Source organism: Cololabis saira, chromosome 3, assembly GCF_033807715.1.
Source record: "Cololabis saira isolate AMF1-May2022 chromosome 3, fColSai1.1, whole genome shotgun sequence".
In the NCBI taxonomy this organism is placed as follows: domain Eukaryota; kingdom Metazoa; phylum Chordata; class Actinopteri; order Beloniformes; family Belonidae; genus Cololabis; species Cololabis saira.
In genome coordinates this window covers 25,335,123-25,355,472 of record NC_084589.1, presented here as the reverse complement: position 1 = coordinate 25,355,472, position 20,350 = coordinate 25,335,123, and the positions used below count along the sequence as shown (strand labels likewise).

General features: G+C 41.3%; 1 protein-coding gene across 1 annotated transcript; it reads left to right on the top strand.

Annotated features, from left to right (window-relative positions):
* Positions 1–95: 95 nt before the first annotated feature.
* sec61b (SEC61 translocon subunit beta) lies at positions 96–5,000 on the top strand. Its single transcript, XM_061716772.1, has 4 exons — positions 96–231; positions 1,150–1,247; positions 3,618–3,722; positions 4,489–5,000. Exons 1-4 carry the CDS (start codon positions 229–231, stop codon positions 4,574–4,576), a joined length of 294 nt encoding a protein of 97 aa, XP_061572756.1. The 5' UTR covers positions 96–228; the 3' UTR covers positions 4,577–5,000.
* Positions 5,001–20,350: the final 15,350 nt, after the last annotated feature.

Genomic DNA, 20,350 nt, shown 5'->3' with positions numbered 1-20,350 from the left:
ATTGGGCTTCGTGTAGTATTTTCTTTGTGTTTGACATTAAACCGGTCAGGCTTCTGCTCGGGCGGCTTCATTGGTCTTGAATGAAGCAGTCGTGTCCTTTTTAGACGGACGTCAGCTTTGTGGGCTCTCCTCTCAAGTTTTGACCAAATTCACACATTGACTGCCTGCTTTTTCGTCTGGGACGTCAGATCAAGTCTTCAGTATCCCCTTCAGAACAAATACAACAAAATGGTAAACCCCTCGGATCCATCTAAAAGCCGCTACCTTTAGTGAAGGTGTAGATGTTTCATTTAGAGCTGTAATAAGGTTTGGATGTCTGTTAGCTGGTACTGCTAGTCCACTATCCGTGGACGTGGCTGGTTTTTCTGAACCACAGACACGAGAAAGTTAAAATTTAACACCAGATTCATTATTATTTTTATGTTTTAGGACTCATTCGGTGAATGTTGTACTTGTAGCTACTCGATTAAGGCGTAATGCGCCAGTCTGTCATGATTGTGCTGGACAGCTGAGGTTAAAATGTAAGATGGGTTTTCATATGAGAATTTACAGTTAGGATCTAAAAAGCTTTGCTTTTGGCCGTATGACTGTTTGGACAGAAGATCAAGTGGCCATTCATGATTCATGACCCCCTAAATACCTATCTAAATAATTTTGCACATGTAAATATTATTCCTTTTTTTAGGTTTAGTATTTCTTTTGTACAATGCTCATGTTTTATATTGCTTTTTTTTTAAAATTATTTAGCTATTTATTGGTTATTTTTCTTTTTAGGATATGCTTTTTTTTATATACCTTTCCATACTTCGTGTGTTTTTTGTAAAATTGTTGAGTGTGTGTATGTTTGCTGCTGCACAAGCAAATTTCTCCTCTGGGGGATTCATTTATTTTATTTTATTCATATGCACAATGATAAAACAGTAATTATATTAACAATACAAGGACAAATAATTGTGCAGGAGAGGAAATGAAGCCCGACGGGCTTATAAAAAATCCTCCCCCTCAATACAAAATCACAAAAACAAATCAATCAATAGAAAAAGTTCATAAATTCATAAAGTTTGATTCTATTCCAATCCTGACTGTGGTTTCTAATCCTGTTGTGTATATTTTAGTCTATGGTTTCTAATCCTGTTGTGTGTATTTCAGCCTGGTCCAGCAGCAACCAACACCAACGTGGGGGCGTCTGGTCGGTCCCCCAGCAAGACGGTGGCCCCCCGGGCTGCAGGCTCCACCGTCAGGCAGAGGTACTGACTGTGGCCTCTAGGCTTTCATTAAACAGAAACAAATACACCAGCATAACACATGCTATTATCAGTGGATGGTAATGCATTAAATGTGGCTAATATATTAAATCTCTTTATATCTTTTATTTTAAAGACAACATCATCAAGGTTGGGAAATAGCATTGTAATAATGCATGTCAGACGCAGAGGGCCATTTATTGGTTTTAAACACTTCAAATGTAATGGAAAGTGTCACTTTAAGGGTTGGGAAGTCTAAAGTAGAACAGGCCAAATATGTAAAATACAGATATTTTAACTATTTAGCTGCAGATTTTAATACTAAATTTACTGGTTTACGACCTTTACAAACACATTTGGTACCACAAATCTCGCATTTGATTATGATTCGCTCATGGTCATGGGTCAAACGTAAATGTCAGAGGCAGGCAGTTTGTTATAATTTGCAAAATGTTTCAAAGGTGATATTCACTATCAAACATGATACTGCAACAGTTACCCCATATGTTATTGATTCTTACCAATAGTAGTGTAATGCTAGTTCTCAATACCCATCCCTGCTCACTCTTGGCTCTGCCTTTGGTAGTCATTAGATTGTGTAGGTCAGGGGTGTCCAAAGTCGGTCCTCGAGGGCCGGTGTCCTGCATGTTTTAGATATCTCCTTGCTTCAACACACCTGATTCAAATTAACGGTCGTCACCAGCTTGCCATCAAGGTCTGGACAACTCTGTTGGTGACACAGCTACTTTTATCACGGTGTGCTGAAGCAGGGAAACATCTAAAACCTGCAGGACACCGGCCCTCGAGGACCGACTTTGGACACCCCTGGTGTAGGGTATTTTAGACCTCCTCATTTTAGGTGCGACCTACCATTCCCTGATGTGAGTTGCTACCTGACGCGACTGCTTGAATGAGACTCAGGCATGTATCTTAATGTACCAACTCTCCCACTCTCTCTTACCCTGTAATGATACAGAAAACATAGATGATTCTTTGGCCACTGATGTAAAATGTCATATACACAGGGGTGCACACAAGCCGGGACTCGAGGGCCAGTCTACTGCACGTTTTAGATGTTTCCTGCCTCAACACAACCCTGATAGACAAGGCTGTGTCACCAACAGAGTTGTGTAAACCGTGATGACATGTTGATGACGACCAGTGATTAGAATCGGCTGTGTTGAAGACAGGGAAACATCTAAAACATGCAGTAGACGAGCCCTGGAGTCCCGGCTTGTGTGCACCCCTGGTCATATATCTGGTCTCCACCGTTGACTGAAATATGATTCCCAAGGTTTTTTCATGGCAATTTGTTTGTTGTAAACATGATAAATTAGATATAATGCTTGGGACCTTTTGGGACTAAGATCAGATATTGATATATAATATAAAGCGTCATATCTCATCAATAAAATCAGCCTCTACTGTCGCACACATTCGGATGAGATCTATCAACATTTTTAGAACGTGAGTCTCCCTTAGTTCCTCCAGATATTGAGAGTTTGGTACCACTTCTTCAGACTAAAACTGAATCTTAATCATAGACTAATTACACTTTAATAAAGAGGAGAATCATTGCTTTATTCGATCAACTTTAGACATTGGGGGGACGAATGGACATATCTGTAGCCTAAAAAGATAGAGTTCGCCTCAACAAATATTATTGATGCTAAATATTTTCCTCCTAAGTGTTTCTGTTAATGAGGTTAAGTTTTGGGAAAAAGGGGATCTTTAAATTCCACTTCTAATGGAAAGTAATACAAGAGGATAAGAAGTATAAGACTAATCAATTGATTGATTTTAAATGAACTAGCATAACCCCACCATGGCTGCACATGCACATCTCACATCTGGCAGCAACTCACATCAGGTATTGAGACCCCCCCCCCCAAATAGACAGAAGCAGATGGATGTTGTGCTGTGTGTTAATCGGAGTGTAATCAACGGCTCAGTGTAGCCTCTCTCCTTATTACCCATTACCACCATCCTCTTCATTACCTCATTAACCTCTGTTTAATCTCTTGAGTGAGAAATGAGTGAAGCAGCCATGAATCAATCTGCTTCTTCATTACCATCGTCCGTAGTTGTGTTGGAATTAGTCTGTATATAGTGTGTAATAGGCCTGATATTTTTAATCCAGAATAGATTTTAAATGTCAACAGTCACATTGATTTAAAATGAATGTGTAAAGTTCGAAAAGTTTTGCTGTTTTTATAATTGAGATTAAATTGGGTTCCTTTTTAAATGATGGTTTTCTTTTCTTTTTTTAAACGTGTTTCTGCAACATCTGTGTGGAAAAACGTGTTTTTTCGAGATGGAGGCATTGTCCTCGGTACTGGATTTAATGTTACGTTTGACTTGCCTATTCCACAGAAAAGCTACCAGCAGTGGTACACGCAGCGGCGGTAGGAGCACAGGATCAGCAGGCACTGGTGGCATGTGGCGCTTCTACACTGAGGACTCACCAGGCCTCAAAGTGTAAGTACAGTTCATAAAGGCACCAAACAGTTGTACCAATACACTCACAAATTTAGCCTTTTGACATTTTAACTTGATTCATGTAAACATACTAATCCTCAAGATTTCCGACACCTGGGCTCTTTAATAGTAGGAAATTGGACAGACGTGTCTCTCTGGTAAAAACAAATTATGTATGAGCTGTGAGCCTGATTTGAGTGTGTGTGGCCACATACACACATAATTGTATGATTAGACTGCATGTTTAGATAACTCTCATCCACCAGCTTATGTTTGCGATATCCTTACCCCTGATATTAAAGACATCCTGTCTCCTGACCATAGCCACCCATGAGTGATCAGTGGTGTCGTGGTGATATTGAGTGTGTATTTCTAGCAGTCGAAGGAGGGCAGACTCGCCATACAGTGGTTTTTATCGAGTGCGTGTTTGTTCCTGCGTTAGATGCCGGCCTCAAAGCTTCATTAAAGGATCCACTCTGAAAGGTCAACTCAATTACAGCCTTCTGACAGGAGAAGAGGGGGCTGCAGAGCAGAAGGTTGGCATGGCAATGTTGCTACTTAGTGATGCGCTCCTCTGCTCCACCCCCCTCTCAGAGCCTCCTTCAATGATGAGAGCCCCTCCTTGTTTCCAAATCTCATCAATAAAATCAGCCTCTACTCCCCCTCGCTCATTTTGGTTGCACTTGCAGAAAGTGATGGGTTTTGTGTTTGTGTGTGCGTGTGTGTGTGTGTTCAGCCATTAATCAGTGTCTCATTCTTGTGACAGCGGTCCAGTGCCAGTGCTGGTGATGAGTCTCTTGTTTATTGCTTCGGTCTTCATGCTTCACATCTGGGGGAAGTACACCCGCTCTTAAACCACGCCTGATGACCTCTGACTCTGCGCCTCAGCTTCTTAACTCTTTGGACCTGGACCAAACGACATATGAACAAGTTTCAAGTTTCCCTCCTCCACTATCCCGGCAACACACTCATTGGATTTTTGTGACCATTGTAGTTCAAGATATAATGTTCATCAGACTTGGCAACCTCCTTCCCTTTTTCCTTTTTTTTTTTCTTTTCCTGTCGCTGTGTTTCACACTTGATGGGGTGAAAGGAAGGAAAGCTTACCAACTTGCCTCGGATTGTCCCTCCCTCAAGACGGTGCAGGGCCCAAGGACAGTTTTGTTTACAGGGCCCCTACAAACATTTCTCCCTATAGTCTGAAATACATTTTTTGTTAACAGCATTTGTACAAAAATATAATTGTAAAATTGTACAATTAAAAAGCGAAAAAGAAAAGTGTGATTTTTGATGGTTTAATCCTTTGTTTACTGAATGAATTAGTCCTGTTTCTTTGTGATGGCTGAAAACAGTTTGTTTTAAAAAATGCATTTTCATATGCAAGTTTGAACAAAATCAGTAGACTTATAATAAAAATGGCTTTAGAACCACAAACTCAACTGACAGTTTGCTGTTGTAGTAGATTTTTGTATTAACCTGGGTAGTTTAACAAATCCTGAAACTGCATTTATTAGAAATCTTAATGATCTAACCATGTCATCCTAATGGTTTATGTTTGCATTAATTTATCTTATTAAAGTTTTCTGCATCAGCAGACAAAACCATGCTTGTTAGCAAGTGCATACATCAACTGCTATACATGCTATAAGTGCCAAACAAACCAACATAAATTACAAGGCTTCTATGAAACTATTTGAAGGTAGAAAAATGTAAGTAATCAATGTCACTAATAAGCAGACCAATTAAATATTGTGTATTTAATAATAGGTGAGCCCACAACAGAATATCCAGCTGTATAACAATTCTGCACGTAAAACACGCTACCCTTTGTTTTATTTAATACGTTGAAATGAAAATGCTTTCTCTATTTAAAAGAAATATATCCACAAAGAAGGTACCTTAAACCCCCTAAACTGTCCATTGGCTGCCTTGATTTTGGAAAATTGGAATTGGATATAGAAATAGCCTTATTGATCAGCAACTAGATACAGATGTTAAAGAAGGCCACGTTATCACATTAACTGTGTGTTGCTGTCTTGTTTCAAGAAAGGTCTTGATGCTTAAAATAAAGCAATGATTTTCACATTAATTGAACCTAAATGATTACGTGTTTCATTTTTGACTAAACATTTATAGAACTTGGGAGACTAATGTGGGAAAAAGCAAAATTATTTATTTTGGACGATTGTATGGTTTTCTTTATATTTTACTTGTTTTTCATAATGCAGTTGTAACAGGGGAAAGACGCTTAAAGGGCGAAAAACACGTTTATTCAACATCTCACAACTTAGTAGGTTAAAGAGCAACAGGTGGGAAACATTGCGCTTCATAAACACTATCACAGGCAAGCGGAGACGGGAAAAACCAGCACAACAACAGCAAAGCCAAAATCTAATCTTGAATGACTGTTTAAAAGGCCAGTCATTACTGCTTTAAAAAAATCAGTCAAACTTTATTTCTATAGTGCTTTTCGCAGATAAAATCACAAAATGCTTACAATAAAATGCACACCTCAGCACTGAACAAAGCACAAGATCAAGTAGCTCTGCCACCTGTTTGCTTGCTAACTATATGATAAATAATGATTTAAACTGAAAACTCTGTTTGGTATATTAGTGATACATTACATAGTGATAGATTAAAGCTCATGGTGTTGATTACCTGAAACTCAGAGAAAACACATTCATAGAAAACAAATATACACAGGTTTTGGGACAACATTTTCTGCCATCTTAATATCCTTTATGTGTTAGGGAATGTCTTGCTTATTGCTGCAAGATCATGTCAAACCACATTCTGCACATATTACAACAAGATGGCTCTGTAGTAAGAGTCCAGCTGCAGAACTCTCCAGATGGTTGAACAATTGATATATTCAATAATTAGAATTAAAAAATACTGACAATCCAATCTACAACCAGGTGTCTCCTCAGCTTCCACACAGGATGCTGTGAAAAGATGTGATGCAATGGTTTTGTGTTTTATCCCCTGCATTTTCAAGTTCGGCTCAAAATATGCATATATTTGTCAAAGAATGACAGAACATCTGAATGAAAACAGCTGGAATGTTGTCTCTTTAGATTAGGTTTGATATAGATTTTCACATCATTGCATTGGGTTTTTATTCATTTTATGTTGTGACCCAACTTTTCTTTTTATCTTTTTGAAAAAAAGTTTACATCTTTTTATATTTATTGCTAATTGTCCCCTTTGAATCTGACCAACTGTGTGCATTTAAATGAAACTCTTCCTTTACAGACAGTCTTGGTATATTTTTATGTAGTTATACTCAAAACCTGGTCCTTGGTTTTAATCAAACAGTTTATTTCTATAATCACATTTAGTGTGTATATTTGATATATTTTTTGCTTGAAAAAAAAAACAAAATCATAAATGTGCTTAATTAGTATTTTGCCCGGGTGTTTTACATCTTTCGCCTGAGGGGGGCGCTGCAGACTATTTTCTGAATATTACTGACTCAGCAGACAGAAACTACTGTATATAATTGTTCCCAATCATGTGTTCTGCTGCAGTTTCCCCAACCACACTGATGAACCACAGCATGATTATTTAGTCTGACCAATAATCAAGTGCTTTGCACCCACAGCTGCTTTTATACAACAGCGGTGTGACTGACATGGTGACATGGCTGTGAACTTAGTGGAGCCCTCTGAATTTCTCAGAATTTCTTTTCTCTTATTTCAATGAGAGTAACGGGTGCTAATGCAAGCTGCTGGACCTGTAGAAGTAGTTCTACCCCAGCATGCATCACCAGGTTATCCTCGTTGAATATGAAACCACCAGCTGGCACGGCTTGTACTGATGTGTGTGAGTGTGTGCGTGTACTTGTTCCTTGTGTTAAACGTAGCATTCATGTCCTGTTCATTAATTCATTCTGTTGCTATGGCTCTGCTTTCTGAAAGGTTTCCAGCGTTTTGCGGCAAACTCAGTCACTACTGCCACATCACTCTCCCCATCATCGCCATCCTAGACACACACAAACGCATGCACGGCCACTGAGATACACTAACAACCTCCATGGCCCAATTCACGGTGGCACAACACAGCATTGAGCCAGAATAATTCAACAAAACAATTAAATATGAAGGAGCTGTGGAAAAAGCTGTCCCTTGGTGTTCAGGAGTCAAACAATCCTGGGCAGCATGTGGAGAGCTGTGGCCGTCCCTGCTGCTGCAGCCTGTGGTTCCCAACTCTTCCTGACACTGTATACAAGTCAGCTCATTATTTCACTCAGGGACATTTAATTAAAAATTCTTTATTCTTTCAATTCTGCAAAGAGAGAGCTGCATTTTCTGTTTTAGACGGATGGATCCATGGTGCGTTTAAATCAATCCAATGAAAACAGTAAAATGATCTCTATTTAGATTTTTTTTTTTAGGTTTGTGCCTTGTGCTCTTCAGATATGCAGTAGTGTTTTTCTTGTGGGCCATCCTTCACTTTAATTGGCTGTTCTATGAACATATATATCTAAATCCTTCAAGCTTTGAATGCTGTGTTTGGAAACGCAGTCACTTACTGGAATCTCACTCTTTGAAAGGAATGATCAAAGCTAAGTTGTGTGTCTGGGACGTTTTGCTAAAAATGATCAAGGAAGACCTGCAGAAAGTGTTATGTTAGTTATGTGCGTGACACAAAATTAATAGGTTAAATTAAAAAGATAATGTATATGTGTGTGTGGTGGGGGCATCTCTCTTGAGTGCTTTTGTTTGAAGGAAAGCGACTGAGTAGAACTGTGTTTTTTTCCTCTTTGTGCGTAAAAGGCAAATGACTTTGAGCTCTGATTTCAATCTCCCGATGATAACTGAATGTAACAACAGGAACATTAATTGTTTTGTCTAAATGATCGTTAATGAGCAGGTTTTTTAAAAATGCAGATGAGATCATTTATTTCCATGGCATCAAGCCGCGTCAGGAGAGATCAATACAAAGCTCCAAGTAAAGCCTTTATCTTAGAGCTCTACATAAATCATCCCAAACACAAACATGTAAGGTGACATTTGTCTTGTGGAAAGAGTGCAGTGAGACAGAAGGAGGAAGACAGAAAAGAAAATACACTTTCCTCTCACTTCCTTCCTGTGTCTTCTTCACCAGAAACTCATATCCTGTAAAGAAGCCACTTGATTTTAGAAGGGATGGTCCCTTACACCACCACACACACACACACACACACACACACACACACACACACACACACACACACACACACACACACACACACACACACACACACACACACACACACACACACACACACACACACTTTTGTCAGTTCTACACGCTGCTCTTCACCTTATTATTGGTGGTGGTATTATTGTTAAAATAAAAAAAAATGGAGATGCACTGTACTCAAAATAAACAGGTTTCGAGTTATCAGATGCACCAGAGGGACTGTCATTTGAAACTTTCTTTCCAAAAAACTAAGCCCAATATTCCTTCTGCATGATGAATGTGAATGCCCAGTGTTGCATGCAGTTATGTCAGATACATGTATGTGTGTGTGTTTTTGAAAAGATCGCCTGGTTGCTAAAGCGTGGAATGAATGGACACGCGGGTGGAATCGATCCATGCTCACTGACCAAGTGAGTCCTGAGGGATGTCCAAATACTGTGGGCTGGCAGAGGGGACGCTGAGATACCTGTAACAGGATCTGCGCAGTCAGATGGTGGGGGAAGCTGTACAAAGGCCTCCAAACAGACTGAGCTGTTGAAAGGGGAATTATATGAGTGAGGAGAAGTTAGTAAGTGCTATTCAGCTTCTTATCTTGAAAAAGTGTAACAATAGCCCCCCCCCCCAAAAAAAGAGGAAAAAAGTGTACTCAGCTGTCTTTTGGTTGTCTGAAAACTTAATGTGCATATTCTAGGAAACTCACACTGTGGGGACAATTGGTCCCACTGTGAGTCAGGGGTCAAATGGGAAACCTTGTGATTTTCTGCCTCAAGCGGAAAACACTGAAGACTCCTAAACTTCCCACAAGTGGGTGTCCCAGTAAGCTTACCCAGAGGTCACATCCTCCAATATTCAGAGAAAAAAAGGGAAGAAAAGTTCTTAGAGAGCAATTTCATTTAATTAATTTCAGGTTACATAGTAAAAAAAAAAAAAAGTAGTTTTTTTGGAAGATTTTCCAGGAGAAAAATCTTTCCTCTCTAAATAAAAACACAGTGGGATGGTTTAGGTTTGCAAAGTTGAAAATGAAAATAGTCAAAAGCCATGTTTCGTGACATATAAACACAACACATCTACACTCACACCTGATACCAGCTGTCCGCCTGGGTGATGTAGAGGTGATGATTTGGTCTCGTTTTCCTGCCGCATGACTTGGGGATCCTTGAAGTCATTGAGTCAACTCCTCTGTATAAAGTATTCAACAGCTAAAGCTTGGACCTTAAAAGAGGTCGGCATAGACACATGTCTGCAAATTGAAGCAGCATGTGGCTGTTTATTTGAAGTTGTAATTTAGAACCTGGTACTATCATATCCTAATATGTAAAACCTTAGAAGTGAAAGAGGATGCACTCTTTTTCACATGACTGTATCAGATGCATCCAGTTGCTGCGATCACAAGACCAGCGTGACCAGTGATTTGTTAGCCATTGGGTGCCACGCTCAGTTAATGGTCAGCGATCAGTAGCACAGAATGATCTGCTGAGAGGTGAGAACTTGTTCACTGTAAATTAATCTGACTCTATATTCTGCTGCCGAGGCTACATGGTTGTGGTCATATGAACTGGATGTGGGTCACGAAGGTTCGAGCTGAGTGTGAATTTGTGAATGTGTGTACAATATGTGCCAGCTGGATGCTCCTTGATCTCGCTTTAGATGTGGATGCCCCTTCAGACAGAAATAAGAGAGTCAGATACAGAGCCAAGAATGAGTCTGAACCCGTCAGCACCTCATCTCTCACTCTGTAATTCTCTATGTGACATAAACTCACCTCGTGCTCGATGCACAACCTCAGGGGAGTTATTGGACACTTTTCTATTTATTTTTATTTGATTATTTGTTAGTTACTGAATCTAAACACTCAAAACCTCAAAGGACCCCCAAAATGTAAACCAAAATCTTTTGAAAATATACTCTTATCTTACAATGAGATCTCACAGGTTTAACTGACAGGAAGTACTTGCCTTAAAGTTTAAATTTAGTATTTAGTAACAGGTAAACTCACATTTTTATGTATGTATGTAAACAAAATAGTGGGCTAGTCAAATAGAAGTGAAATTATTTTAGATTGTAGTAAAAAAGGTATGAACTTTACTGCACATTGGAGTAAAAAATTATAATCTTGTGTTATTACATGTAAAGATAAGGAGAGAATTGTCTTAAAGATTACAATTTTGAGACAAGACATCCAAAAATAGACAAGTCAAATACAGAAGGAAATTGAGAGTCTGAACAATCCAGCTCAAACAATAGACATTAAAAGTACAAAAGAAAACAAAATCACAAAAACGTTGGGAGTTGAGAGAGATGGAGTTAGAGCAGAAACCCAACATAAAACAAAGACACAGGCACCAGCACAAGTCAATGGAGAGAGATATGAATAACTACAGGAAGATGGAAACAAGTGGAGACAGTTGATAGTGGGAGAAAAACCAAAATAAATTTTACAAGTCTGATGCGATGCATTAGAAGTGTGGAACAATGTGGAGGCACCACTAAACACAGAGATGAGAACTGAATAAAAGAGCAGAAGAGGAAATGCAGCTTTTTGATGAGAAAGGAGCAACCGCATGGTGAGGAATACATTGCTTTACAGATAAAATATCAACAAAAGGCAAGTAACAGTGAAAATATATCACATATTTATATTATGCGGGAAGATAAACCATAAATGCAAAACCTTAGTGAGTGTTTTTTCAGAGTGTTGATGTGCAGTACTGTGTGAATGGTGGGGGCTTGGTGGCTATGATAGGGTGAATCCAGGCACGGAAGCCAAACTGGTCTTTACGACCTTTTCACACACATCCCCTCACGAGCTGCGTCAGGCCTGGTGATGCCCCGTGTGACTGCCACAAGAACGCAGACGGAGCCAACTGGGCTGCTGTGATGTCATGAGCATGTGTGTGTCCCAGAACCCCCTCCCCAACCCCAGCCCCGCACCTGCCTCTCACTCCCAGCCCTGCCTGCTGGGACCGGTCCACCGTGGACAACAGGGCCAAGGCTGGGCTAATTTAGGCAGGGCAGGGGGGGTGAAAGAGGATGGTGGACCCGCTGTGCCGAGTATCTCAAGTGTCAGTCTTGTGCTTTCGAATATAAAAGACTCTTGGCTTGTGTGCTTGCCCATGTGTTTGTGTGTTGTTGATGTGCAGTTTATTTTTAGGTGATTTTCCACTCCTTGTGCAGCACTCCATGGCTCTGATAGAGGGGGGTGAGGGTGGGTACAGTGAATCAGGGAATCACCTGCTTCTTCTTATAAAATATTGTTCCTGGGTTATTCTTTAACATATTTTCAAATAGTTGCCACAATTTTTTCTTTCCTTCAGGGTTACAGCCCAAAACTATTCCAAATATGACATGCTCTTGAATAAGAGGCCTGTGTATACACTTGATACTACTGAGTCACAGCCTTAGGCCTGTAGAGTTTTGATTTATTTTTTAAAAATTTCTAGGTTTATCCTTTTGAAAGATTTGAATACGAAGAATACAAGAGTTGTACTGCTAGTGAATGAAGAGGGCCGTCAGACACTGTGAGAGCAGGCTTCAATCACACATCTACGTGACAAACATGGAACATGACACCTTCACACAGAGTAATGAATAACATTGAATAATGTTTTAAATTATAAATGATTATAAGCCGTCTTAGCTGCTGTGCTTAAGATTCAGGAAAATGCAGTAAAATTAATACTCTATTCATTTCCTCTTGATTGTTTGTGCAGTGCAGCAAATTCAGAGATGTTTTGGTTATCAACCAGTTAATTAAATCAGTTAACAGTTAAAGGTGAGAGAAGTCAATTCCCAGACACAGGGTGTTCTGTAATGTCATTTGTTTGTTTTTCTCCCCAGTTTGCTCATATAAGTGACAAACAACCATGCATATTTATATTCACTCCTACAATCCATCTAGAATGAACAATCTAAAAAACATGGTTTTGAACTGTGGGATGAATTCACTCCTACGTTGCCTCTCAGATTAGACCCTACCTCCCCACTGCTCCTGAGTAATGCTGCTTTAGTGGGAAGTCTAAACTTAATATTTGATATTTGCCTTCTGGAGAAATCTCACCCCAATTATTGACTTGAAAAATTGCGAAGGTGTGCGCTTGGTGGCCGGGTCTTTGCTCATGGGGCCTGGTCGGGCTCAGCCCGAAACAGCGACATGAAGCTGCCTTCCTGTAGGCTCACCACCCACAGGAAGGATCATGACAGGCTGGTGCAATGCGGTCGTGGCGGGGTGCTTCGACAACCCAACCCCTGGACTAAAACCCTTGCAGTAGGGACATGGAATGTCACCTCGCTGGGGGGAAGGAGCCAGAGCTTGTGCGTGAGGTTGAGAGATACCGACTAGAGATAGTCGGGCTCACCTCCACACATAGCTTGGGCTCTGGAACCAGCTCCTTGAAGGGGGCTGGACCCTCCACTACTCTGGAGTTGCCCAGGGTGAGAGGCGGCGGGCTGGTGTGGGCTTGTTTATAGCCCCTCAACTCAGTCGCCATGTGTTGGAGTTCACCCCGGTGAACAAGAGGGTCGCTTCCTTGCGCCTTCGGGTCGGGAAAAGGTCTCTCACTGTTTTTTGTGCCTACGGGCCGAACAGCAGTACAGCGTTCTTGGCCTTCTTGGAGTCCCTGGGAGGAGTACTTGATCGTGCTCCAACCATTGTTCTACTGGGGGACTTCAACGCTCACGTGGGCAATGACAGTGATACCTGGAGAGGCGTGATTGGGAGGAACGGCCTCCCCGATCTGAACCCTAGCTGTGTTTTGTTGTTGGACTTCTGTGCCAGTCACAGTTTGTCCATAACGAACACCATGTTCAAACATAAGGGTGTCCATCAGTGCACGTGGTACCAGGACACCCTAGGCCGGAGGTCAATGATCGACTTTGTTGTCGTTTCATCTGACCTTCGGCCGCATATCTTGGACACTCGGGTGAAGAGAGGGGCTGAGCTGTCAACTGATCGCCACCTGGTGGTGAGTTGGATGCGCTGGAGGAGGAGGAAGTTGGACAGACCGGGCAGACCCAAACGTATTGTGAGGGTCTGTTGGGAACGTCTGGCTGAGCCCTCTGTCAGGGACATCTTCAACTCTCATCTCCGAGAGAACTTCTCACAACTTCCGAGGGCTCCATTTGTCAATACGGCAGCTCAAAGTTGTGGACGCAAAGTCACTGGTGCCTGTCGTAGCGGCAACCCCAGAACCCGGTAGTTAACAGCGGAAGTAAGGGATGCTGTCAGGCTGAAGAAGGAGTCCTACCAGGCTATGTTGGCCTGTGGGACTCCTGACGCAGTAGATAGGTCCCGGCAGGTCAAGCAAGCTGGAGCTCGGGCAGTCCTGGAGGCAACAACTCGGGTCTGGGAGGAGTTTGGTGAGGCCATGGAGAAAGACTTTCGGTCAGCCCTGAAAAAATTCTGTCAAACCGTTCGACGCCTCAGAAGGGGAAGCAGATGTATTTGTCCATCACCCAAGCCGAGGTCACTGAGGTAGTTTGTAAGCTCCTCAGTGGCAGGACACCGGGGGTGGACGAGGTCCGGCCTGAGTACCTCGGTTTGAAGCCAGGTGCAACGTGGCAGGGATGAGAACAGTTCTCCACTGGGAAAGGGCGGCGTACCCTTCTCCAGGTGGGTGGAGAGGTTCTGCCTCAAGTAGAGGAGTTCAAATATCTCCGGCTGTTGTTCACGAGTGAGGGAAAGATGGAGCGTGAGATTGACAGACCGATTGGTGCAGCGTCCGCAGTTGTGTGGTCGTTGTACCGGACCGTTGTAGTGAAGAAAGAGCTGAGTTGAAAGGCGAAGCTCTCAAATTACCCGTCAATCTATGCTGCCACCTCACTTATGGTCATGAACTTTGGGTAAGTAAGTAAGTAAGTAAAGTTTATTTATATAGCACTTTTCACAGACATTTGTCACAAAGTGCCTTATAGAATAGAAACAGTTTAGAGCAATAAAATACATAGAATACATGATAGAAAAAAAATGACTGAAAGGACAAGATACAAGTGGCTGAGATGAGTTTCCTCCGCAGGGTGGCTGGACGCTCCCTTAGAGATAGGGTGAGGAGTTCGGTCACCCGGGAGGAGCTCGGAGTCGAGCCGCTGCTCCTTCACATTGAGAGGAGTCAGCTGAGGTGGCTTGGGCATCTGTACCGGATCCTCCTGGACGCCTCCCTAGGGAGGTGTTCCAGGCATGTCCCACCGGGAGGAGACCCCGGGGAAGACCCAGGACACGCTGGAGAGACTATGTCTCTGGGCTGGCAGTGTCTGCGGTGAGGGAAGTCTGGGCATCTCTGCTAAGACTGCTGCCCCCCGACCCGGTAACGGATAAGTGGAAGAATGGATGGATAGACCTGTACACAATATCATGATGAATTACCTTTTGTTAAAGTACATGTATGTATGTGTGTGAGCGAGAGATGGAGAGAGAGAGAGAGACATTTGACTACTGCTCTCTTAGTTCTCACAACAGTGAATTCTCATTGACTTCACGCCCTAAAATGCTGTGACGCAAGGTATGATTAAACAAAGGAAATACCTGGAGGCTGTGACCTCCAGGTACATTGATTTACAGTAAGTGAAAGTGTCGTTTTCAAGAACATTTTTCTTGATATCCCTTCCAGCAATGTTTCAACAGATATCAGGATCTTTAACAAATTGGACATAAACACACCTTCATCTGAGTGGTAATTGCCACTAAAATGTAACATTTGTCTTTTCTTTTTTTCAAATAAATGAGGCCAGGTATTCTTAAAAAGATCACTTTATGCCTTTTGGGTTTTCCCCTGTTCCTAAAAGTAGTTTTTTGTGTGTATAGTAGGTACACAGAGTTGGCAAGTCCACAGTAAATGGAAAGGATTCTGTACCACAGAACAGACTGCTCCTGAATTCTTTGAAATGCCTCGCTGGCATTTATTTTTCTTTATGTACCAATTTATAGTAATATCAAAAAGTAACTATTGCCATCTAATATCAGAAAGTGGGCACAGTTAACCAGATGTTTATTCTTCACATGCTACCCCACCCGGGTATTTTTTTTTTTTTTGGTTTTATCAGTCTTAACAGCAAGTCGCTTTACTATTAAATTTGATATCTACTCAACTATATGTTGTAGAGGGAATGTTATGTACAAAATATCCATATTACATACATTCAGCAGCTAGATGTCAGCAGCTGCTGTCAGACAACTTGATTTGAATATATGGGGCTGTTGGGTTCAGTATGTACTCTTTATGAGGCATGTTCATTCTTTGAAAACATACCTGTCAAAGCAAGTTATTGCATGTCACGTATGCGCAGGGCTATGCAATTATAAGCTAGGAGCATCATGCAATCTAAGTGCCTATAGTGCGTGAGCTGCACCCCAGCAGTTCACTTCAAAACATAACTGGCATAGCTCTGTTTATTGATGAATCATAAGATTTTCTAGCTGAATACCTTGTGTCCTTTTATGAGTAATGTATGCATTTTGCCAGAAGACTTTGTTCAAAATAATCCATGTGGATGTAAAAAAAAAAAAAAAAGGTATACACTGCTTTCAAACAACAGCTTTATTCATAGGTCTCCCACAGACAATGTCAACATGCTCTCAGCTTGTGCCTTCCTGTTACCCAGCGGCCAACAGCAGTTTTGACACACTCGCCTGACCTATACTCCAAGCATTATGTAATCTTCTCTCTTTACTTTTGATGTGCAAGAATTTGATCCGGTATGCATGTTTTCTTTTTTCTGAATTAGCACATGCCATACTACAAGGTATGATCTTGTCTGATTGTTCTACTTCAGCTGCCTATCTTCACTAGGTCTAGGCAGGGAGTTTCCACACAGTGCATAAGCAGGATAAGTATTTGAGCACTTGTAGACATTTTTGCACAGGCATGTCAAAGCCTCAGGTGACAGAGAGGATAGTAACATGATGACACCCCTCGAGTCCTCCAGTCATAATTCTCATGTAGCTTCAGGGTAAGGTGCATGGTTGTTAGGAGGTGTTTTGACAGGCAAAAGGTTTCTTTTACTACTGAGTTAACCCGGTCCTTTTTTGCTGCTTTGGTGGGTATTTAGATGTTTTGCTTCAATGACTCTTAGGAGAAAACTTAAAAAAAAAAAACTGTTAGGATAAAGTCCTGCATTTAAAATCTCACCTAAGTAAAAGTTCAAAAGTGTTATCAGTATACTTAATAGTTGAATTCAGAAAAAAAGCTGTGACAAAGGGGCTTAAAGCAAATTGTAAGGTTCCCTGTTTGTTTCCTTGACTGAAAACCTGGTGCTGGAGCAGGAATGACCAGTCCTTATTTCCCTATTTGCAGCTGAAGAGCCCTGAGCAAGGCAGCTCACCTTGAAATGCTCCCAGATGCTACACCTGCGGCTGCTCGCTGCTCTGGGTGTGTGATCACTGCCTCTGGACCGACTCCACAATTTACAGATGTGGTACATGCAGAGGTCAGTGCTTGAGTCTGTTTGAAAAACAAAAACAAAAATTAGCGTAAAGGATTCTATCTATTTTTTTCTTCTTTTACTGGTCTATAAAATCTTGTCCACTCACCTCATCCTCTCAGTTGTTCACATGCATAAATGGATGAAGGGAAGAACAGGTAGAATAAACTGACACAAACAACCAACTGGGAGAGGAAACTGCAGACTTGCAGATTCTTCTCACATAGATTTGACACAGTGAATGACTGATGAGCAGGGACACAGTAAACACAAATAAACATGACAGAGGGAACATGTGTGTGTTAGCTCGGAGCACTGGACTTTGGCTGTTGTACTATATATTATTAAGAGGCTGAAGGATACAGAACATCGTGGGAGATTTCCGTGTTTCATAGACATCTAGTTATTCTTTGATGAGGGTCTTTCATATTGATGACTATGTTGTGAGTCAGTGATTTCTATCCACACGAGAACTACTTTGATTCAACTTCATGTTTGAGAAACTTAACTGCGACCTTTTTTGACACTATAACTTCACAATTTTAAAGCAGTGGTGAGTAGGATTTAGTGACATCTAGCTGTGAAGGAGCATTTTATGACATACCTGAGCTGCATTTCTTTAGTCTGGGTCTGTTGACATCACAAAAAAGAAAATCAGACTGCAGAAACTCAGGTTGTGACTTTGAGAAAGTGAATAAATTACTTACTAGCGTCTGTCAACCTCGATTTGAATTCTATTTTTTAGCCTTTCTGGCGTGTGTTACCTCTGTGTTAATTGACTTCTTGTTCGCTTCGCTGGATGTCTGGTTCGTCAACCTCACGTCAAGGGTCCTCGAATAGTACAAGGCTCAGTCCAAGGCTCCGGCGGCTGGAAGCTGACAAGCTAGAGGCCCTCCAGCTGAACAACCCTTTGGTTGAATTTCTAAACACTTGATGAACATGAATGACTACTTTTTTAAGCTATTTATCAATCCATTAATTAATCTATGCTGGAAATTGTCCAAGGAAAAAAATGCAATTATGTTTGAATTGTGGTTTATCAGTTCTGCACAAAGCTAATTTAACATTTGAGAAAAATATTATTTTTCTCTATTAGCCATTTTTGTTACTAAAAATGATAAAGAGCCTTTCATTTGACCAATCTATATGCATGTATTACTACCTTATTAAACAAGGCTATTCGCCAACTTAACATTTCTTTCTATAAACCCAGCTGTGTGGTACAGATTAGACTAGATTAGTCAGATTTACTGAATTAACTTCAATTATGCACACATGCAAGAATATGTGTGCTTGCTGCTGTGCATAGCTTGAAAAACTGGTGGACCAGGTTGTTGTCGGATGTCATGTCTAATCCAATCACATGGCCACTGAGGCTCTATTATTCATGAGATCAATGTTGAGACTCAACCAGGCCTGATACGTGACAGTTTACCTACCCCCATCTTCTGGGTTTTTTTTTTCTCTCCCATCTCCACATTGAGCTTTTTCAGTATTTCTCTTGTTTACGCTCCATTTTCTGTACGATATTCTTCTGAGTTTGACTTCTGAAACTTGCAAGCATGAAAATTGAGAGTGTTTACCTCAAGCGGTGACAGGCAGTGAAAGACGACCAGGTGCCTCTGACACCTCGACTGACAGGTCTTTGAGGCCAAAGGCAAAATGGTGGAGGGAAAAGGTGCAAATAGTGAGGCAAAACAAAGTGATAGAATGAATGCTTGCAGGGGTGGGTCAGTGTCAGACAACCAACATTGACCGGGGGATGTGTGAACTTGAATCCTACAACTCCCTCGGTCCTTCATAATACAAACTGCTGCCAACTGAATTCACTGTACACTAAAAGTCACACTCACACTATCAAACTATGACCCGGCTCATGTTAAAATCTCTTCTGTAAAGACCAATTGCATCAGATTTTTGCGGCACGATCTCACAGAAAACATGAATTAAGCATGAATTTTGGACACCACATTGGCTCAGCTGCCGCAAAAAGTGACAAACTCATCTTCCAATGACTAAACCATGTAAAGAAGTCATGCTCCTGCCACGTCTGTCAGAGTAATCTGCTTGGTTGCCAGAATCACATGTTCTGCCTAGCCCTAGATAGTGGTGACAGCACATCCACTTCCATGAGATTTGTTCTTTCATAAGATAGCAGAAATGATAGACGTATTCCAAATTCATGCTGCCATTGGACTGCTTTTAACATTTTCAAACCCTATTTAGATGTATTTAAACTCTACCAAAAACATAGTAGCACTCTAAAATAAGACTTGATAAAAATGTTTCAGTGGAAGTCTGGAACTTGGCTGGAAGTCTTGCATTACTGCCCCTTTATTCCCTCTAGCAAGTTTTATTGAGTCAACATACTTCCTGAGCTTGTGCGACATATTTCATGTGCTTAGCATGAAAAGTGATATTATGTTCACTACAAAAAAGAATTAAATAAACTTAATATTTTCATTGTTTCCATGGAAGCAGCATGTACTGTGATTTCAACACAGGCTTGGCAGCAGTCCATGCATCAGGCTTGTTTTAGCCACTGATATTCTGCATAACCGCGGATTGTCTGACAGCAGAACGGTAATGTTTATTCTGCTGACTGATTATTCAGACAGATATTCATGAGTGCCATCACACACAATCGGTAAATTTTTATTGTATTGCTAAAGAAAGAAATTTAGAATGAAGTACTAGAAGTTCAGGGGTGCCGATAATTCTGGCCAAGACTGTACAACCAAGAAGCCCTGGGAACCTTATCTTCTGCAGAGAGACATTACTGTGTCTGTGTCACTTGCCTTGGCTGTGACGTCTCAGTAGGGCTGCGTATGTGCGTATGTGCTTCATGTGCGTGCACGCCTGGACAGTGATGTCAGCACGCAGGCCGTGGTCAGTGAAGTTGGGTTGAGGTTTGGGACTGAGTGGATCTGGAGCAGCTGGAACAGACTCCCCAGGGAGAGCTGAGAAAGTTGCCATAAATCTTATCCCAAAGGCCTCGGCAAGACACAGAGGGAGGGGGGGGGTGC

Excerpts from the sequence above, each read along its gene's own strand:
- sec61b (XM_061716772.1), top strand. Across the intron at positions 1,248-3,617 it reads GGCTCCACCGTCAGGCAGAG|AAAAGCTACCAGCAGTGGTA; the intron begins GTACTGACTGTG and ends CCTATTCCACAG. Across the intron at positions 3,723-4,488 it reads GACTCACCAGGCCTCAAAGT|CGGTCCAGTGCCAGTGCTGG; the intron begins GTAAGTACAGTT and ends TTCTTGTGACAG.